We start from the raw sequence: 21,200 nt of genomic DNA on the forward strand, positions 1-21,200 counted from the left end.
TATCTCTGAACACCCAAAAGAAGTTTCAAGCTTCTAACAGGAGAGAAAAAGAAAACAGCATCATTATGAAGCATAAAAGAAAGTAAGGAGAATATTTAATTTGTTCAGAAGCCAGAAAACTACAAAGCAAGAAGCCAACGACATAAGAGGCCATATTAAAACAATTAAATTGTACACATACATTAGTAGTGGCCTGATCTAGATTGTAAAGACATTAAAAGGAAGAGAACCTCAGCATCCTGAACTGAATTGAGTCATGAGGCAGAGCTAATTCAAGCAGAAGAAATGATGCCTGAATCTGTCAGACTGGGATAACACACTCCCTTGTCTGTCCCAAAGCACAGCAATGGCATTCTATTGACAATTAAGCTTAGTTATCCAGCAAGCCTTTGTTCAACCTACTTACCACGTCTTCTCATTCTGATTCCTGTAAACAGCTCAGCATGAAATCAAACCCAGGCACTTAATGATTGTCTCACCTCATCATCAAGTGACACCAGCAGAGCCCGGAGAGCACCAACAGATGCTGCCATGACATTATCCACTGCATCATCCAGTGAGAAGCGCAGCAAGAAGAGAAACCCAGCATCAAGCAGCAGACACAGAACGCTGCCCTTCAAGGAGGAAGCAAACTCTCCAGTCCTGGCCTGAAACGTATGCCACACAGAGCCAGTGTTAAAGCTGATTCATCTCAACCAGGTACATCCCGGCATTCTACATGTTTGCCTCTTCCCATTTCTACTGTAAAGCAGCTAAACCTTTTTCCTTCATGTTCTCCTCCTTTCATTCTACAGAGGCACGCAACTAAAGTTCCTTAATGCAGGAAACCTTTCTTTCTAAAATCTGAACCCATGTTCTGACTTCACCTGCCCCATCATTCTTCTCAAAACCACACTATTTCTTATTCTCTGCCTCCACTGCTGGTGGAGGGAAGGTTAGCACTTCCCCTAAGAGATAGGTGGAAATGTGCACAGAAGTAAATATTCATTTTACTTTATGCTATTAGCACATCGCTCTATGAGTAGGCTGGTTCATTCTCACCTCCTACAGAAAACACACATCATGAAGCTGGCTCAGACAACAGGAGTGAAAGGGTCACTGCCAAGGATCGGTTTGTCACAAAACCAACACCAAAAAAATAACTTGTGTCCAAAGCAACAAGAGAACTGAAGTTGCAGTGCTGCTGCTGAACAACACTTGGAAGCATCTCCCTCCAGAGTAACCTGAAACTCAGTTTGTTATGTCCCAACACTTAACTCTTCTAACAGGAAGGAGATTGCCAGTGAAAAAGAATGCCCAGCTAGTGACTTCGCTCACCTTCACTGGCAAACAACTAGTACCAGAGAATCTGGGCCCTGATCCACCAGAAACTTGAATTATGGGGAGAAATTCCATGGAAAATGACTTACCTTTTGAACAATACGACCCAAGACCTGCAGAGCCAGTGTCCTCTGCTGAATAACTTGGCTGCGAGACAAATGAAAGAGCTCTTGGAGAGAATAACCAGCCCTCTAAATGCAGGGAGGGGAGAAACAAAACAAAACACACCCACACTCAGCTATAGGTAAAATCAGGCCCCTGAAATTAAGATTAACTGTAAAATACTGCACAGTGGGAGATAAACTGAAACGCAATGTTGTTTGCTGCTTTGTGGCAATTGCAAAAGAGAGTCTAATCATTGATGTGACAGAAGAAAACCGAACTGCTTAAGAAAAGGATGTATCCAAACTTTTTTCCAGCACCACGGATCCTTAATGGCATTAAAGAGAAAAAGCATTAAAGGAGTTTTCTCAAAGTAAAGCAGCTACTGCACGCGGACCCAACTTCTCTTCAGGAGCTTGTTTCAAAAGAAAATCATCCGTCATCACTTTCCTAAGCATTTGTCACTAAAAAGTCTCAACACAAAAGGCATCTGCCAAATCCAACACAGAAAATAGAAATGGCTGTGCCCTTTCAACTATCTTATACCTACCTCTGCCTCTTCTCCATGGTGATGCAGGCCTAGATGTGTCGGTAAATCAGCATCTGCAGGAATCAATTCTCCTTTTAAACTGAATCGAGCTTGCATTCCCTACAATGGGTGGAGGGAAAGAAAGATTACTTCTATTGCCTTCCACTCCATTCATCACTTCAAACACCACTTTTTACATCAACTGCTAGAAGGCAACAGTTCAAAAACTCCCCAGGTCAGGCCTCAAATTCTTAAAAAAAGAAAAAAAAAAAATTTTACTTCCCTCTTTGCTTTTTTCTTAGCTTTCAGACCTGTTTCATCCCAGATTACAATTGCTAGACTCTCACTTCCTAGCTGTCTTGAGCACTACAGACTGAACTGACGATGTATCATCCCACTCTGTGGAAGAAACTGGGGAATCTCTCAGCCTGATGAAATCGTACAAATTGAGTAACCAGATGACTAGTTTTTGAAACCTTCAAAACTTGTTAATGCCGAGAAGCATGATCTAAACACAAACATGAAAAATATCAGTTTCTGTGTTCAAACCTTTTTGGTTTTCTTCTGCCGGGGCAAGGGCAAATCTTTCATCCATTCCAGCTTCTCAAACTCCACATTGTCCATGTGAATCCATTCCTTCTTGGGCTTCACAGGCAGATCATCATCTTTATTGGGGGGGAAAAAAGGGCAGTCTTACCTTCCAAGAAGACGAAGAAAATGCTATTCCCTCTTTGCCAACCTACTTGGCTTAAAGAGTGCATCAAATATAGGATTCATGTAAAATAAAAAGAAAACTATTTTCAAACTGACTGTTGGCTGATGCGTAAACATCAAAGGTTTAAAGCTGTTTTCATCTTTCATGAGAGCTAGAAGAGGAAGTAAACAGCACAGTAATGAAATTCACAGACAAGGCTAATTTGGGAGAAGTTGAACAGAAGTCGGGACATAAACAAGGCAAGTGATCAGAATCAGGGCAGAAGAATAATAGCAGCCCTACTTTTGAGAAAGCAAACTAATATCATCCAAGGAGGGGGGTCTTTGGGGAGATGTGAAATGATTCAAAAGCATCAATGCAGAGAGGTCCAAGCAAATTATTGAAGGCCAGTATGGCTTCGGCCTAGATACACTGAAGAGGGCACAAACACTACTATTCGGGCTTTTGCTGCATTTGCTATGCTGCTCTTCATTCTGTGTCCCCCCTATAAAGGCTTGAGATCAGCTTGGGAAGAAAAGATCAAAACAGCTGAAAATTTACAGAGCTTGCCTGAGAAACAGCTCAGTGATGAAACTAGACAGTTGAACAAGAATTTCAAAGGTGCACATAATAAAGGAAGAAATTACTGATTTAACTTTATAAAGAGCTTCGAGTAGAAGAATTTGAGAATCAACACATTTATGCCTGACATCACAAGAGTTGCCCTAGGAAAGAGACAGATCAGCCTGTGGAAGAATATCACAAGTGAAGGACAGGAAAGAGGTAGCTGGAAATGATCTGAACTCTAGGAAAGGTAAATGCTTTGCTACTAGGATACTATCCCATACCAGAAGAGATGAGCTAAGAAGTCTTTCCTATCTCAAGAGAAATCACACATAAGGACAGGAGCAGGCAGTCTGAGGCCAAGAAAACAGCATCACTCCTGCTGGAGCAGCCCAGAACTCATTTGCACTGCAGCTATTCATCCTAGTCTCTGGTCTTCTCTTGCAAGGAACAAGGAGTCCCACTGAGATGCTCTTCTTTCTTCAGATCCTTTCCTGCTGATAAGTGGCCTGAAACCTAACCTTTTACTTTCCTCCAATTAACAGATAAACTTTCAGGAAGGGCACTCAGTCTTTCCAGGATGAAGCTTCACCCTTATGATCAATGTGGTATTGAGTCAGGCAAGGAACCAAGCACAGAGTTATCTTCCTCAGCCAGAAAGCTGCTCTGCGGAATTTCAGCCAAAGGCTCAGCACACGTTTTAATTGAAGAGAAGGAAAAAGCATCTGAAATGTAAGGAACTGGAATGTTTGTGGGTGGTAGGTGCAAAACTGGAGGAAATAAAAACAGCAGAAAAATTAAATCCATTGACATTTGTAATTCACCAAATTGTTTTCTCCATTAATCACACTGATAGGGTTGAGTTAATCATTCTATGAATAGGATTACACATATTACCACCAGCCCTTAGTGTTATGATCTTGTCAACAAGAAAAGACGGATATATATTCCAAGGCATCAGCAGATTGTTCAGCTACCAAGAAATCCCTTTACAGAAACACAAGCTGCCAGTGTGAATGCAACATTTGCACTGAACTTTTTCAGACTTGGGTTATATTAATGGTTTATCAGCCAACCTCTTCCCTTTCTGCTTTGCTTCCCCTTTTGTCTCGGTGCCAGAATTTACTTTTTCACTTGATAAGATTGCAAGTTGCTGGAAAAAGGCTTCACCATCTTGTTTATTAGAAACAGTAGCCTTTTATCTCATTAGAGAGGCAGGTTTGACTTTTGAGCAACCCCATTGCTTTATGTCGTCATCCTCTCCCTGGGGAAATTCAGAATAACCATTTCTGCTGGGTTATTCATGATGAGTTTACTTCTGAGCATGAACAGATGCAAAATCCCAACACTAAGTGCCAACGTCAAATTAATATTTTACATCTGCTGTTGGCCAAGGTGGGCTGAAGGCATAAACTCAGGTGCTGGAAAGGCCTCCCCTTGGTTTTATAACAAAGAAAGGATGAGCTGCAACACAGTTATTTCAAATATCCTGGGAAAACTCCTCTTCTCCTTTCCTGTGCAGTCTTCCATGGGAAGCAAAAGACGTTGTCAGCACACAACACTCTGAACACTGAGCTATTCCCAAAAGCACTACTACAATCTTGTTCAGCCACTGAACAACCCACTTCTATTGCTCCCAGGTGAGTAAGAAGAATGTCACTTAACCTGGTGCTACTTGTGCACTCGATTGTTCTGAAACTAAAAAGAACTAAAAATAGTCCTTTTGATTAAGATGGATTCGTGGAAAAGTAAAACTTGGGGAGAAACAGCAAAAGGACTGTTCAGTGAAGTGTTTTCCTCAATAAGAGGCTAATCAGCTTTCCTTCTCCTGCACTTGTACGCACACACACAGACTCATCCCTCTCATCAAGAAAATGGTAAACAGTTGTTATCTCTTGCAAACACCAAGCTGAAATCCAGGAGTGATTCAGAGACTTCTTTAATCAGTCTGCACGTTGCACTGGGACACAAAGAATACATCAAAAGAGAGGATGAAGAGACGGAAACAGCCACAAATTGACATGAAATTGAAGGGGAAGCATGCAAATGAGGGAGAGAGACAAGCTACAAACAAAAGTGTGGGGAAAATGAGAATGGGAGCCTGAAGTCACCACAGTGAAAAAGAAATGGCTAAAGAAAAAGCTGCAGTGAGGAAAGCAACAATAAGAGCAGAAGCTTAAGGGGAAAACACTTTTTTTTCTGCCATGAGAATATATGGGTTGCTTTAGCTGCTGGGGATAAAGCAGCTTTCTCCTCATTAAGGAATTCTGTCGCAAGAGGCAACAGCTCTGTACAATTCTTCCAAAAAAGCAGAACACTCTACACCTTAATAGTTCCCTCCATTCACACCATAAAGAAAAGAACTGTATCTTGTGGAAATCACCACATAGGCTCTGAGAGACAAGCCACAGAGTGGGGCCATCAGGAGCAGTGTCACGATAAGACATACATGCACTATATGAGCAATTTCCCTGAGGTGAGGCTGGCTGTCATCCCCATGCTATCCTGTGAGCAAGTTATTAACTCTCACCAATCCAACCCCAACTTGTCCCAGTTAAAAGAAATTATTCAAGCAGCACCTGAATCTCACTACTACACTCTTCTGGTTCCCCTGTTCACACGGCTGAACAGAAGAGCAATGATGCCTAGTTTAACATTTTCCCTTCAGAGATCTCAGGACTAATTTCAAAACCAAAGACCTCCCACTGAATAGCTCACCTCCATTACATAGAGTATCACCCTTCTGATCTACAGAGCCCAGCTAGAAATAACAGATGTTCCTTCTTGAACCCAAAATACATGTATTTTTTAAAATATCATGATAAAATTCCAAGTTGGATAACTAAGAAAGCCCCACATCAATCCTATCTGGATTGATTCAAACACCATACAAACCTTACATTTATGTTCAAAACACTAACAACATGCACTTTGTTTCTTACCTGTGATTTCTACCTTCATGTTTTCTTCCTTTCTTACAGATTCTTCCAGACTCGACTCCTGCATGGAAAGACATGATCCTACACCATGCTGAGCCACAGGCAGTGATGCCACAAACTCCTCCACTCTGCTCTGTTCCAGTTTTAGTTCCTTTTTCTGGCCTTCATTGCCACCACGTCGTGACTTTAAGAAAGCCACTAAACTGGAATCTGCAAGTATTGACAAAGAGACAGACAGAGAAGTGACAGAAAGTCTCAAAATACTTGATACGCCTATAGCTCCTGCTATTTATGTTTTAGCCTTTGATTCCCATTCCACACGCCTCCTCTTCTGTACCAACTGTCACTTCTTTTCAAACTGAGGCACTTAACTGCTTTATGACCTCTTCAGCACATAAGCTTGGTACAACTGACCAGTGAGGTGACAGTACAGACAGAGCTGATAAATGTCTTTCAAGGTAAAGCAAGAACGAAAATTCTAGTTAGTCTCCCAACTTACAAATAAGGAGGTAATTGTTTCTTTTCCCCTTACTGTCACCGAAAAGACCCATCTAAACAAGACTAATCATTGTGGAGAGAATTCTTGTCTGTAGTTTACAGGAGGAACCCTGGTCTGACAGTTTGCCTACCCTGCCTGTGGACCACTCAGTGGCATCAATCCGAATGCTATGAGAATACACCGGACAGACACCACAAAAAGAATTACCTGCTCTTTATTGAATTGCACTAGAGCTGCAGTGCATGGTCTAGGTATTACGTTAGGAGAAGATCGTTTGTTCTGAACCAACTCTCCATCTTGAGAGTCAATTATGGCCTGGCAACATACAGAAAACAGACACAGCCATTCTCTTCATGCTTTGGAGGAAAAGAGGAACGTTTGGGAGGTAGGGGTGTTTTGAAGGACAGATAATGTTCCTACGGCTCTAAAATTGGAAAATGTCAGAAGATTGTAGCGGATCTGAAAGTAAAATTACAGATATCCCACATCATTTTTGATGGAGAGCACTTTCTCTCTGAATATTCTCCACCTAGAAGATGGTGTTGGACACTTATCCCAGAGGTGAACAGTAAGAGACTGTGCATTGTGCCCCTAAAAGGTAGAGATACTCCAATAAGCAGTGTCAGAGATGTATAAAGCCACAGAATATAACACCTACAGTGGTTATTTATTCTTTGGAGGACAAAAGGTCAAGCAATTCAGAAATGTGCTGTACCAGGTAGAAGTCATCCCAAAAAGGAAACAACTCCCATGTCTCTGAAACAGTTTAAAAAGGATGCAGGGATCTATCCCACACTTGAGACTGCACACACATTATCCCACACTCTCCTCATGATGCAGTTTAAACCTCACTTGGCGAGGGAGAGACATTCAGCCCAGTCCCATTAAAGCACCCATATTTTTTTGTGAATGCAAGCAGAGCTCTCATTTTCTCACACTTCACTGTACACAGCAAGAAAAGACTATTCATTACTTCGTCATTTCACACAAACAGTGACAAACAAGTCACTGATCATCTCAATCTGTGCACAGTATGCAAGAAAGTAAGCGTACTCCTGCCCAGAGTCTCCACGAGCAAAACCAGAACAGTATCAGCAATAAGACCCTGAAAACACTGCCCGGCATGGAATCGCCTACCCACCCTCATACTCCACACCATGGAATCTCATCTGCTTCATAACTAAGAGGTTAATTCAGAGGCTGGGCAGCATTAAGCACCCACAAATTACTCACACTCCTGAATATGGAGAAACAGTCTCTTTAATCCACATCTCTGTGCCTGTCCAGTTTCCAAGTTCATCTGTAAACCAGCAGTTTAGTTTAGGAGTTGCTTCGTCATGCATAATTCTCTAACCACAGATATTTTGGGAGTGCCAAAACTACTCCCAGTTTCCTTAAGGCCTCAAAGGCTGAAAGATCTGCAATTTTAACCAGAGGGCATATAAACAAATACATTGTTTTAGAAAATAATTTATTGTTCAAAAATACTTAAAATAAATCCTATCCTTTTAAAACTCCCTAAGTATTCACTTCACTAATATCACAAAGGACAGAGTGGTGGGGACAAGGAGCAAGGAACACAAATCAATCACAAGAAGAAAGTGCATAAACATGATATTTTTCATACACGTACCAGTGTTATAAGCAGTGAAGTTTAAAAAAAAAAAAAAAAATTTTTTTTTCCCCTGAGGCAGTTTGGAGAGCTCAGCTCTCTAAATGAAAGATGTGCCTAAAGATTCTGTCTACAGTTATTTTGCACAGGTCCTTTGCCACACTTCCAGTTATACCCATGCTGCTTGAATTGAGGTCAAGACCATTAATACGATCTTTAAGCTAAACCCACAAGAGACATGCATCTAAAATGCCACTCACACCTAAATTTGATGCTAGAGAATCTGAAACGATGAGAATTTCAAAAACCCCTGTCTGCCACCTACATCTGTACGTCTGCTCTTCGAAAACCACTGAAACCAATGATCAAAATCAAAATCTGCATACAAAAATCATTTAAATCAATACCAACAACTTTTACAGTGCCCTAGATCACATAAAGTCTTATCACACATACCACACTCAGTGTTCTCCCCAATCTTGTCACCAGCTGTCAGTGACAGAAATTACCAGAGAATCGCTGCAGACAGGGCTCCACACCAGAGACCATACTCCTGCACCCAACAGCCAGGTAATTAAAACACTCTTTCAAGATGTTTGAGACTAATTATAAGTTTTTCTGCTCTATCAAGTACAGATTTGACTTGAAATCTCCCACATGACCACACATTTCCCCTATCCAAGTACTGACAGTTCCAGCCCAAGTGTTAGGTATTTTGGAGGGGAAGACCAAGGGCTCGCTCTCACCTCAGCATTGCTACGGCCATCCTAAGAATAGCTTTGCTTTCTTGTCTGCTTCAGAGAATTACATCTCAGGACCTCAATACATGTATGTGTAAACAGGTATTTGATGTGCAAAGTAACAAAGTGCATGGACCATCTTATGCCACAGCAACAGGGAGACAAGACAGACTTAAGCTAAGCCCCTTCTCAATGAGGAACAAGCTCTCCAATTCCTTCACACTTAATCTTACTCCTAAGCTACTGACATGACATGGAAGCTAGATCATCCACATATGCAATGAGTAGGAATTCCAAGCTCCCGTCTTTGATCTGTGAATTTGGTAAGGATTCAGGACACCTACACATTCAGTACACTTTCGTGCCTCTAGGAGAAGTCACCCTGGGAAGCACATACCCAGCTGAGCCAGAAGCTTTTCCTGCTCCTGCAATATCTCTTCCTCAGACATGGACTGCAGCTTCTCCAAGTTCTCTCTGTGAATAGCTTGAGCTTCCTGCTCACTCTTTTGGCTTCCAAGACCCTCTCCCGTTATGAGACAAGGCCGCTGAGAGGTCAAAAAGTCACCAGCTTTATCTATAAGATCCAACAGAGAAAGCAGTTAGTGAAGTTCTACAACATAGGAATATATCTCAATTTTATCATTACCAGGCTTGCATAATTTTTTTTTTTTTTTTTTTTTTACATTGGTAGACAAGTTAAAATAAGAGTAAGGAAATTTAGTTTAGTTTCAAACAAAATTAAATTATTTGGGCTTTCATCCCATGTCACAACAAAACATCATTATCACCTTGTTTCTTTAGGAGTTAGGGGAAGGATAGGGGAAAGGAATTTTGTTTCTTTAATGCAAAGCAACAGCAAGAAACAGTAAACTGGAGCATAATTCACAATTGATGAGTGAGAGCGTTCTTCCAAGTTAGTGAATTCTAGGTTCTTTCTCTGCACAAGAAAACGTGAATGCACGTTTGTATGTCAGATGAACCATGACCTAGTAAATATTTGTTGATTGAGACAAATAATTAAAATATTATGTAACCCAGTTTCCAGAGCAATACAGGATCCATTCTTAACACAGCATGTTTGCTTTTAACAATGTCCTCCACTCACCTTTAAGGGTTAAACATGTCAGAAGTTCCAGCACAAGGGCGCATTTTTCCTACCCTGAACAAAATCAAGTCTCCTTTATCACCTGATCTAAATTATTTTTAAAAGCTTATTTCATCTAACTCTCACAGCAGGGTAACATGCTCCTTTGATCAGAGTGACCCTCCAGCTGTCCTGTAGCCCACTCTACAAGGGCCTGACTTAGTGGCTCCATTCCTTATGTTTTGTTCATACGCTCCCCATAATGACTTGGAACACCCCTATGACCCTAAACCAGCCAACCCTGAAAGCATCAAGCACCTGCTCAAACAGCAGTAATGACACTCATCATAACATCAGCAAGCTTTGATGTCATTTCCACGGAAGTTGTCTTGCATATTGAGCGGAAAGAGATGAGAAGCCAGAGTGACCTGGTAAAAGATTCAGTAAGTTTCCCACCATCTGCAACTGAGCTGAGAGTTACCAGGCACAAATATTTGTTACTACAATAAATGGAGACTCCCTCTTCTCCTCTTGCTTCTAGTGATCCTGCTGCAACAATCCCCCTGAGAAGACCAAGCCATTTTCTGATCCCTCCGTTGTGCTACTGCATTTTAGAAGCGTTCTACTTCAAGAGGATCACAGCTACAGGGTGGCTGTATTTCCCTTTGAGGTTTCTCAGACAGGAGCACACATGCATGATTGTAACAGGATATACAGTAAGCACAGTATATTGACTTGGATGGTGGATTTTTGCATGCACAGCACATCTCAGGGTTCTCTTACCAATTCTCTGACAGGGATCAGGGCAGACAGAAACCTTAGCCAAACAGCAATAACCCTCAAATGACATCTGGCCTCCATTTCAATGTGAAGACATTGTCAGGGGAAAAACCCAAACACATAGTGGTCCTAAGCAAACAGGACTACCCAAGACCAAAAACAAACCAAAAAACAGCAAGCCTGAAGATGCTGGTACAGGTTGAGTTGGTTTCATCTTTCCTTGTCATGTTGCTGTCAGACAAGTAACTGCTGGAGGTGGCACTGACTCATCAGTGCTGCCTCACAGCATTCCTTATGAAGAAAAGCCACAGCCTCATGGCAGTGGATCCGGTGACGGAAGACTGAGCTTTCAGCTCCTAGGTAGGAGTGGGAACCTGCATCACAGTGGTCTCAAAACGCAAGAAGAATCCTCTTCCTAAAATTGTGGCAATCAATGATGAAACAAGAAAAAAATAAAACAGAGAGGAAAAGGAAGACAAGAAGATCAAAAAATAAATCTGTTTGGCCCTGTGTGAAGCAAAAAGGAAATCAGTGAAAAAGCTACCTCAATTTTTCGAATGTTACTTTGAGTCTCAGATATTTCAAATCCTTGTCACGCCACAGACATTCCAAGTGACCTTGAGATTCCTAAACTGAGGACAACAGTGCAACCCTAACTTGAAAATAAGGCACACTGATGTTAGAATTACTAAGGTGACGTAAATACAGTAGGCTGAATAAACAGAACCTTCTCCACTTACCCTCCCTCATGCTGGGGAGAGGTGCCTCTCCTGCTGATCCCTCGGGATCCAGGGCATCCGGAGCAGCTGATCTTATTTGCAGGCACTCGGCAGCAGAGGGAGTTGTTGCTGCCTTTTCAGCAGCTCTTCTCGATGCCATCTTTTGTGCAAAGATGCTTTTTCTTCCAGATCCCACCTTCACCTGCAAACAGGGAAGCCACATGTCACCACTTTCTTCTCCAGACTCCCCCTCACACCTGCCACTAACAAATGTATAGATCTGATCCTAAATACACCCTCAGATCAGACTTTGGGACATGATACAGAGAAGCCGTTGGCAGCCACATGCCCTTTTCCGTGCTTGTGCTATTCCTTTTTTAACACAGTTTAATGCTAGGACTGAGAGATGGAAACATGATTTTTTTCCTACCTAGAGAAAGAAGATGATTAATTATAAGAGAATTCAAGTCAAGCAAGTACACCTAAAATATCACCCAACACAACAGTTCCAACATTCCTGCTGTTTGGAAACCCTGCATAGCTTAATACTTTGCATTTCTGAGGATAAATGGGGCTGTACTGCACTGCACTCACCACATGCTTGGAAAAGGCTTCTTATAAGGTGATTAGAGAGCAGCAGGGTGAAGAGATTTACACAGCAAGAAGTGAGCAAGTGGTGCTAAAATAATCCTGACTAAATTACTCTGCTGCTTGCCTAGGCGATGGAAGGGCAGGGCTCTAAACAGCCTTGCACAGGATGCCCAGGAAATCCACAGCAGACTAAGCAAAAACACTCTCGTATGTCCTCAGTCCAGAGAAGAAGCTTAAAAGGCAGTCTAAACATCTGGTAGCTGTTCTGCGCACTGCTGCATCAGGTAAACAGAACTGGTAGTTAAAAAAGTATTATTATTTCCTCAAAAAAAAGAAACCACCACACCTGTCCTTCAAAACACCTCTTCAAAGCTACAGCTACCAATCATATAACAGTTCCCAGCATCTGACTCCCACTCAGCCAGCAGCTCTTGCTACTACAGCAATGGCTGATGAGAGCAGCCATGGCTTCCAGTTTTACAGCCTCAGAAAAAAAGTCTGTCAAAATCCAAAAATCTGCAAAAGATAATCTGTGTAACCATACTCAAATATCATGCCAGGAGGAATCAGACGCAACTTCAGTAAGTACAGACTTAATCAAACGTGGTAGACAAATTAACAGAGATTACTCCTCAGAGAAAAACAAGTAGCAATTCTATTACAATAGTACAGATCTGATCCACCTCACTAAAGAAGGTGATTGCCTTATTTCCTAATCCAAAATGATTCCAATGTTAATTAACTGCAGGGTATTGACTGCCTAGTTGATGGCAGCTTGGTAGGAGAGCTCTCCTACGCTAAGGTGGTAATGCCAGAGATAAGTTGAGCGAGCTCCTAACCTCCAGCACGTCAAGTCACTGATTCTGAGCCCTACCACCCACCAAGCATTAGGCTTTGTTACGGGGAAGTTTTAATAGCTAATGAAGGTAGCACAAAACAACTGCTCCCAATCTTACCTCACTTTTTATCTCAGAGCGGTGAAATGTCCTTGGAAATGGGTCTCCTGTGGGGACTGGCATGGTTACCGCTACTGCACTCGTGTCTCGTTCCTGCAGCAAAAAATTTGAACATGCAGAAACCTCTGCAACAGCCAGACATATTTATACCATTTAGCTACGACTGGACTCAAAATCTCTCAGCTCTGCAGCTCACAAGCTTTCTGCTACATCGCTGGCAGGCTCAGAGTACCTTGTGCTTATTTAGAGCCAAAGTGAGGCTATTTTCCAAAAGGCTGGGCTGCCAAACTCCACACATCACTCAAATAACTAAAGGAAAACCTGGGCCACTGGAGAGAAATGAGAACATCTCCCATCTCCTGAGTCCATAAACTCAGACAAATCCACACTAAAACACCTGCCTGCATGCAAGCAGTGTGACCTGTAGGCAGTCTGGACCGGAGAGCAGGTTCAAACCCGTGTTTAACTGACAACAAAAAAATACCCAAAGAGCTTTTTCTTTCACAGTGCTCCAGAACACTGGTCTACAGTGCTACAACTGCTTCATTACACTGTAGAAATAAAAAGCAGCAACAGAATCCTTCATCCCTGTCCACTGTGACATGGCTTAGCTCACAGCATTCAAAAAAAACCCACTAGACGATCACAAAAAAAACCAGGCATACAATAATTTTGCTGAAGACTGCTGTAATGTGTTGATCATGACTCTCCAGTCTTTCCTCTGGATCTTCATCCTCGAAGCGGACATGGGCACTTTTGATCTTGGACTTTTTTGGAGGAGCTGGAGTTAGAGCTGGGAGAGTATCAGGAAAATCTGGGGAGAGGAAATAATAAGAAAAAAAAAAGCAGTCAAGTTACTCAAATATAACTACTGTGCAACAGGTACTAGACCAAAGGCTCCCTAATAGCACCGATTATTGCTTTGGAGAGAAATAAAGAAGATGAGGAAGTAAGACAAGTAAGGGTCCTCTGTCTCTGACTTACACTGGGTAGTGGAGAGAAACAGGCTCAAGAATTTTATTATTTATTTATTGACACCAATGTCTTTTTAAAGAGCTGCATCAGCAGGAAAGGGTACTGAGGCCTGATTGCAAGCACTAAGGGAAGAAGTAAGGCTGTCCGGAAACAAATAGTGTGCTTGCAGGTTGTGTTCAGGCACAGAAAAGCACACTTCCACTGCCAGCTGTAATGGTGAGTGATCTGTATGACCGTGAGCAAGTCAAGGCCACCTTTTCACTATCTATAAACTCGGATCTTATTTCCTTACCTGGAACCAAGCACTGCAAGACTTAAGTTGTTGCTTTTAAGAAAGCACCTTGAGCTTCTGAGACTATTAAGCACATGACAGAAGTGTTACAGTTACTACTCAGAGAGGGAAAACAAAACCGCAGGAAGGAGGCTTATCAAGCCAGATCTGGTGGCTGAAAGCTGGAGCCGTTAGCAGAGCTACATTTCAAAGACACTGAGAACAGGGTCTGGATAGATGGCAAAATAAGCACTTAGTGCCCAATGGGTACAAATCACAGAAAACACCTCTTGCATTGAGGCTGGCAAGGTACCACAGACAGCTGATAAGTGTAGACAACGGTATTATGTTGGAAAGGTGGTTCTACCGGATGCTACTAACAATGGACAAGTGTGTTTTCCAACAAGGTGTTATGGTTTGAAGTACCCGCAACAATTTATTGTCATTTAGACAATTATACTATCACAGGATGACCCCTCCCCACCCCAGAAGGGGAATTAGGAAAAAACAAGGAAACCCAAGGGCTGAAATATAAACAGATTTAATAGAATAAGGTTAAATAATTAACAGTAACAATACTGAAGAACCAACATTGATCCCAATCCCAATATGTAATATACAAGGACTATACTCGGTCCATTCTATCAGCAGGAAGCTGTGCCCTCCCAGCAGGGGACAGCAAATGTCAGACACTGCAAGCGCTATGGCTTCAGGAGGAAGGGAAGGGCTCAGGGGTCTGGCACCAGGGCAAGAAGTTCTCAAGACAGTAGCCATCAAGGAAGAGAGAGACCTCCTCAGCAAACTTTCTTATTTGTATTGAATATGATGTTCATGGCATGAAATAATCCTATTGGCAGCTTGGTCAAGTGCCTGGGTCTTGCTCCTCCTCATCCCTGCACCGGGCAAGGCTCAAAAACACCAAGACCTTGAAACCTGCATACCATAGGTGTCTAGAAAGTGAAGATTTTCACAAATTCAGACACTGAAGTGTTCTAAAAGTGCAGTTTTCCCTAGCATTAGAAGAGACATTACTGAAAAGTAAAATAACTGTAAAAGAAATTAATCATGTGTCGCTCAAACCAGGACACAAGGCTACAAACAAACAATACTGCAAGGAGGACACACGTGCAGAGGAAAAGCAACACTGGGTTGAGAGGGGGGTAAAAGGGCGAGTACTGAGGAATGAAAGAGACAGAGAATCCTAGTAATTCAAAGAACTCCACAAGGGAAATTACCATCCAACATGACTACATCCTTGCAGTCCTGCAGTGGGGGTCTCTCAGCATCTGTGCTCCCTTCCTGCCCCTTCCTCTTGTCGGCTTTCTTCACAATCTTCACTGCAGGTGAAGCTCTGGCTGCCAGGAACTGGTTCTGAAAGTGCAGCAGGTCTGCCTCGGACTCCCCAGGCTTTGGTCTTGACAACATCCTGCCTTCTTGCTCTTGCAGCCCAGCCCTGCGTGCTGTTCACATGGAACCTATTGAAGACACGGAAAACTGGTTACAGAACTGTATTTCCTGGGGAGAGGATAGGGACAGCAAAGAAAAAAAACATTCATTTTTGTCCCACTCTGCTGTTCCTGTACATACTGCAGCCACTCTACTTCAGGATCACTCCAGGACACAACTAGTTGTACCAGAGTCCCAGACAAACTGTTTACCTTGTTCTTCATTGCTGAACAACACACTACTAGACAAGCCAACACCTGGTCTACCAGCTGGCTGGGAGCAGAATGGCATCCATCCAGCAAAAAGCCAGCCAACAAGTGTATCACTGCCAGAATGCCAACAACACGGCCGTAGGCTTGCAAAGCCAGAGAAGCACCTGGTCCAAGACAACACATTTGACTTACTCTGATGTCAACTCCAACCAAGAACATCAGAGGCACAGTATCATGCAAACCTCTCCACTTCAGCATACAGTCTTTTCAGGATTACAGCACTAGCATCCCTGTCAATATGCAAGAGCCTGTCCACTCACTCTCACTGACTCTATTTGCTTTCCCTCTCGCTGAAATCTCCCAAGTGAAAAAAGTTTTTCTTTTTTATCTAGTCCTCTTGCTTTAGATCTCTCTCATTCTTTCACTGCCCTCTTATTGGCAGAAAGCATGCTTTTTCCAGGCATTTTCATTCGCTGCCCAGGCCAGCTTTGGGTTGAAAGCCAAAGGTGGTATTTATACAGACTGTTACCTCTGTGCAAACGAGAACTTACTATGAAGGCAACTATTCCACTTCCCATCTACTGGGCATGAAAATATTTGTGAGTATTACTCCCCACCTCTTATTCCCAGAGCCTGGGACTGTCAATCCATTTCTGACAGGCAGCCAGTAAAGTGTTTGCAAATACATTTCACACTAATTGAATCATTGATCAGCACTAACGCTACAGACTTGACACCCTCCCACACTTGGTATGTTGAAATATTTTGTACATATTTGATCTCTTCCACTTTTAAAAGCCCATCAGGACTCGATGATTTATTGTGAAGCTGGAAAGTGAATATGGATTTTTAAAACTACAATTATCTGCCACACGGATAGCTGAGAAATGCATGAGAAAACACAAGGCTTGGAAGTGAATCTCTGTCTTAACTTTAGACCAAAACAAAGTTCTGTCATTGTGCAGACACAGCCACTGCCCTGAAGCCAATGTTTTGTCTTATGCTATCATCATACTTTCTTGTAAAATATGTGGGGAGATACCTTGTGGGAAGGATGCTAACAGACACAAGAATTGCCTCATGCAGTATTTATGACCTATATTTGGAATATTTATACCATTTTCAGGGATCTCATTCTGGACCAAGGTGGGTTAGATGTGATGCTGCTGGTTCCAAGAGCACAAAGAGCTCCAGGGAGTTTTATATTTGGTGGTTGGCTTTTTTTAAATCAAGGCCTTAGAGTAAAACCACAAATCACGTAAGACCCAGTGAAATGCTTTTTCCTGCCCCTCATTTTGTGCAAAAGTTGGACTAAAACTATTCAGACTTAAGAGTTTTGTGCACCAAAAAAAGCGGATTTTCAGAGGTTTCCAGGGTCTCCATTCACTTCAGCACTTCATGACTGAGGAACCAGACCTCTCATCGGATGCCAGCATCATGAGTTAGTTGCTCAATTTCAGACATCTCAAAACACTGGCCTTAATGAAAGCTGTCAGCTCAAGAGTCCCAGAACAACAACTTCCATTTACACCAAGCTTACATATGGCACAAGCAGCAGCAAGGGGAACTTCCCTGTACCCTCTCAACATTAAAACCCTCCCCCAGCACACAGGGAAAATGCCAGACTTCTCTGCCAACACTGTCAAGGACATCTGTGGAACACAGCCACCAGCAAAGGCTACTTCAGGGCAGGAAGGGAAGGGAGCACCCTGCTATGGTGCTTCGCTACTGTCGGAGAAGGACTTAACACAAAGACACCTGGGACGTCACTGTGGTCCTGACTGATGCTGAGAATGCAGACACACTCCCTTTCAGCCCAATTCCCTTGCAAATGCACAGCAAAAATTGTAACTTCTGCAGACAGCTCCTTTTTTGTGCATTCCTAGCAGAAAGGTGCACCTACTTGCTCTTTATTTATGGAGTTTTCTGCCGCAACAGGGGCACCAACAGTCACACTTCAGTTGATAGGCCCCTCTTTGATATGCATAAGCAGCACAACACGCATCAGAAGCCAAGTGTTTCATGCCCTATCATCACAGGCTTCAAAGCCCAAATGAGGATGATGCTAGGATTAACAGACACAAAACACCCAGTTATAAGCAAAGCGTGCCGCTAATCTTTCTGCAATAAGCCTCTTCCACATAGGGACGTACATACACTTGTCTGAGTCTCTGCGTATTAAAAACATTCATCAAAAACATAGCAGGCCTTGAAACTGTCTTCATTTGTCTGGGGAACTGTCAGGCACACGAAGCCAACTATGCCGTCATTGCCTAGAGATTAGATGTTGTTCCAGGAATCATTTCCTCAAAGTCACTTCTTCCTCCACATGGATATAGAGGCCACCCAAATGTAAAGAGCTACAAGATGGTAATACAGAGGTGGACATTAGTGTGGTGCAAAAATAGATAAAAGCTTCAAATGTGTGCTTTCCATGTTCTAACTGGGTCTGGAAATTTAATACAGTCAAGGCCTTTGACTTGGTCCTTCTGCAGTCCAATAAGCTAGACATTACTTACATACATATGGCACTTGCAGACAGACACAATGCAATGGAAGTAGTTTGCTCTCTAATGGTACCTTTTTCCATGCCTGCTGGAAGCCACCTAAGCCCACTGGCAATGCTCACTTGGCCATTATAATGAGTAATTCCTATCCACAAGTGCTCAGAGGAAACACGCAAGAAAAATAACACACTACTGATGATCAGCACTAACCCCAGCATCAAATGGTCTGGTTATCTCCAATCTTGCAGCTGACTACTTAAAAGCTAACCACACACAAATTGCTTGCCTAGAGGGACCACCATACACAACCTAATGAGGATATTGTCCTACGAAAGCACGTAAGGGATCAGAAATGCTGTCAAAGGACCATGAGCACCTCTACATACCACAGCATAGTGATTATGTGAATACACTATTGTCTGCTGTTGTATCCCCTGTCTGCACTAAAAGTCTCAATAAATCATTTTCTGTCAAGCTTTGGACTTTCCACGGATACTGTTTGAAAAGCCTGTCAGTGTGCAGGAAGTTTTACAAATGTAGCTGGGACCAGTGGCCTAAGACAGAATAAAAGAAGGTGTGAAAGCAGAGAAGGCAATAAAGCCACAGACTGCTGAGTGCCAAGATACACTTCTGGATTAACCAGCTTCAGCTCAAGTGTAAGCCTAAAACGGGAGGCAAATCAGGAGAATAAGGGTGCCTAACCACCAATCAATGCAGCACCAATGTTTCACAGAGGATGGCATTTACTTCACGGAAAAAACGAGGTTTATAATACTCTTCCAATGCTTTCCAGAAGCAGCATTTAAGCCTCTAGAGGCATATGTTACCAACCTCTGCCACTACTCTCAGCAGACATAAAACACCACAAGAATCAGGTCCAGCATCTGTTTGAGCAAAGCACCACTCCACTCTTGTCCAAGGTTTTTACAAGTGCCACCAGGCTATAAAAAACTGTACTTACTTGATATAATCCAATACCATTACAACTTTTATTTTATTCTAGCTCATCTGCATGTACAATCCATTTTTCTTCTGCAGTAGTAGAGGCCTACAGCCCAAAGGAGACACTTGCATCACAACAGCCATGAACTAGACACTGTTAAAAGAGAAAAGGTAGCAAGTACATGTGAAAGCAAAGAATCATCTCCGATTCCTACTGATTTCTGAACTGTGTCATTTTTTCCCCCCCAATCCTCAAGTCTACAACTTCACATTCTTTTGCTAAAGTTATCAGGTTTGGGTCAAAGAAGAATACAAGGACCTGCTGTCACAACAGTGCCTCAAATTAACACATTTCTTCAGACCTCATAGGTTAAGGTAAGAAATTAAAAGGAGAAGCAGGGTCACATCTCAGCCTCCCCAAGGCAGCTCAGCAGTCAATGGAAAAGTGCAATTTCTCTGCTCTAGATTGGCAGTCAATGAAAGCCTCACTAAGGATTCTTGACTACTTTGCAAAATGATGTGCATGCTCCACTCTGTCACAAAAATGTTTTCTGCAGACAATACTGTAATGACTGACAGTCTAAAACATCTAGGTTTGAAAAGATAGGCAGCAACTTTAATCTGCTAAAGAAAAGGCAGATTGTTGTAAAGACTCTCCTCTCAGAAGGCAAACCCCAGTCAAAGGCTGCAAGAATATCTCCTCAAAGATGCTCCACAGCTCACGCTGATCACATAAGGCTCTGTGTTTCTTTGCCCATCAGGCACCTACTGAGTACCTGCATACAGGGCCTTGCCTCAGGAAACCCTGCTTTCCCCAGCTTACCAGAAGAGTCTCTGCAATAAAGAAGCACAAAATAAACCTAAAAGCAACAAGCTGTCATTAACAAACTAAAAGAGTGGTGGAACGACACTCCCACCACGTTCACAGCCCTCACGAGCTTTCCCCAAACAAGTCTGAATCGAAGCCTGAAAGACACACAGGTAGGCCAAGCCCAGAGGCCTGGCGAGGCTTCTCCCTGACGGGGAACCGCTCGGGGGAGGGACTCGGCGAACAGGGCCCCGCAGCAGAGCAGGCCCGGGGGGGCACAGTCGCTGCCTCGGAGACCACACGGCGCCGGTAGCCACGCTCTTCTTCACATACTAAAGGCGAAGCCCTGAGGCCCCGCTGGCTGTACCGAGCGAGGCCCGGCCTGCCTCCGCCGCGGCCCTGGGGACCCCACACCCTTAAGCGGAGGGAGGCGCCACTGCCCCCCACACCCCCCAGCTCAGGCCGCACCTCACCTGCGCTCGGGCCGCGCCGCTCAGCACCGGCACTTCCGCCCTGCCCCGCGGCAGTTACTTCCGCCCGGCAAGGCGTCACTTCCGCCCGCGCTTGTCTCCACGGCGGGGGTAGGGGGGGCGCCATTTTCTCCTCCCCTTAGGACTCAGCCGCTGCTGTGCTGTGGAGGTTTCCCCGCGGGGGGATGTGGGCGCGGGGCGCGGAAGGGCGCAGCGGGCACGGTGCAGCCGTCAGTCCGAGGCAGGTCCCGTGGTGGCTCACCCGCTGGCCGGGGAGGCGGCGGGGCGGGCTGCCCGCCGCTACTGGCGCCTTGGTGCTCGGGCGGAGAAGGTCTCGCTGCTGAGCGACCTCCCCAGGGTCGCTCTCGGCTTGTGCAGGTTCTCACAGGCGTTTTCGTTGGGCCTAAATATAGGGCTCCGGCATCGCATAGAATGTGTCT

At 43.5% G+C, this 21,200-nt stretch overlaps 1 protein-coding gene across 1 annotated transcript in view; it reads right to left on the reverse strand.

Moving 5' to 3' along the window:
- The window catches only part of RPAP1 (RNA polymerase II associated protein 1), a 42,736-nt gene extending 21,945 nt beyond the window's left edge, over nucleotides 1-20,791 (reverse strand). Inside the window, exons 1-11 of the mRNA XM_074149315.1 lie at nucleotides 20,764-20,791; nucleotides 15,611-15,850; nucleotides 13,795-13,943; nucleotides 13,130-13,222; nucleotides 11,604-11,784; nucleotides 9,397-9,573; nucleotides 6,152-6,358; nucleotides 2,501-2,616; nucleotides 1,973-2,071; nucleotides 1,410-1,511; nucleotides 480-647 (exon numbers count right to left, since the gene is read on the reverse strand). Coding sequence (XP_074005416.1) covers nucleotides 480-647; nucleotides 1,410-1,511; nucleotides 1,973-2,071; nucleotides 2,501-2,616; nucleotides 6,152-6,358; nucleotides 9,397-9,573; nucleotides 11,604-11,784; nucleotides 13,130-13,222; nucleotides 13,795-13,943; nucleotides 15,611-15,800 — 1,482 coding nt within the window. The 5' untranslated portion in view covers nucleotides 15,801-15,850; nucleotides 20,764-20,791. The remainder of the gene's footprint in view (nucleotides 1-479; nucleotides 648-1,409; nucleotides 1,512-1,972; nucleotides 2,072-2,500; nucleotides 2,617-6,151; nucleotides 6,359-9,396; nucleotides 9,574-11,603; nucleotides 11,785-13,129; nucleotides 13,223-13,794; nucleotides 13,944-15,610; nucleotides 15,851-20,763) is intronic.
- Between the last annotated feature and the right edge of the window lie 409 nt (nucleotides 20,792-21,200).

Source organism: Numenius arquata, chromosome 6 (genome assembly GCF_964106895.1).
Source record: "Numenius arquata chromosome 6, bNumArq3.hap1.1, whole genome shotgun sequence".
Classification (NCBI taxonomy): domain Eukaryota; kingdom Metazoa; phylum Chordata; class Aves; order Charadriiformes; family Scolopacidae; genus Numenius; species Numenius arquata.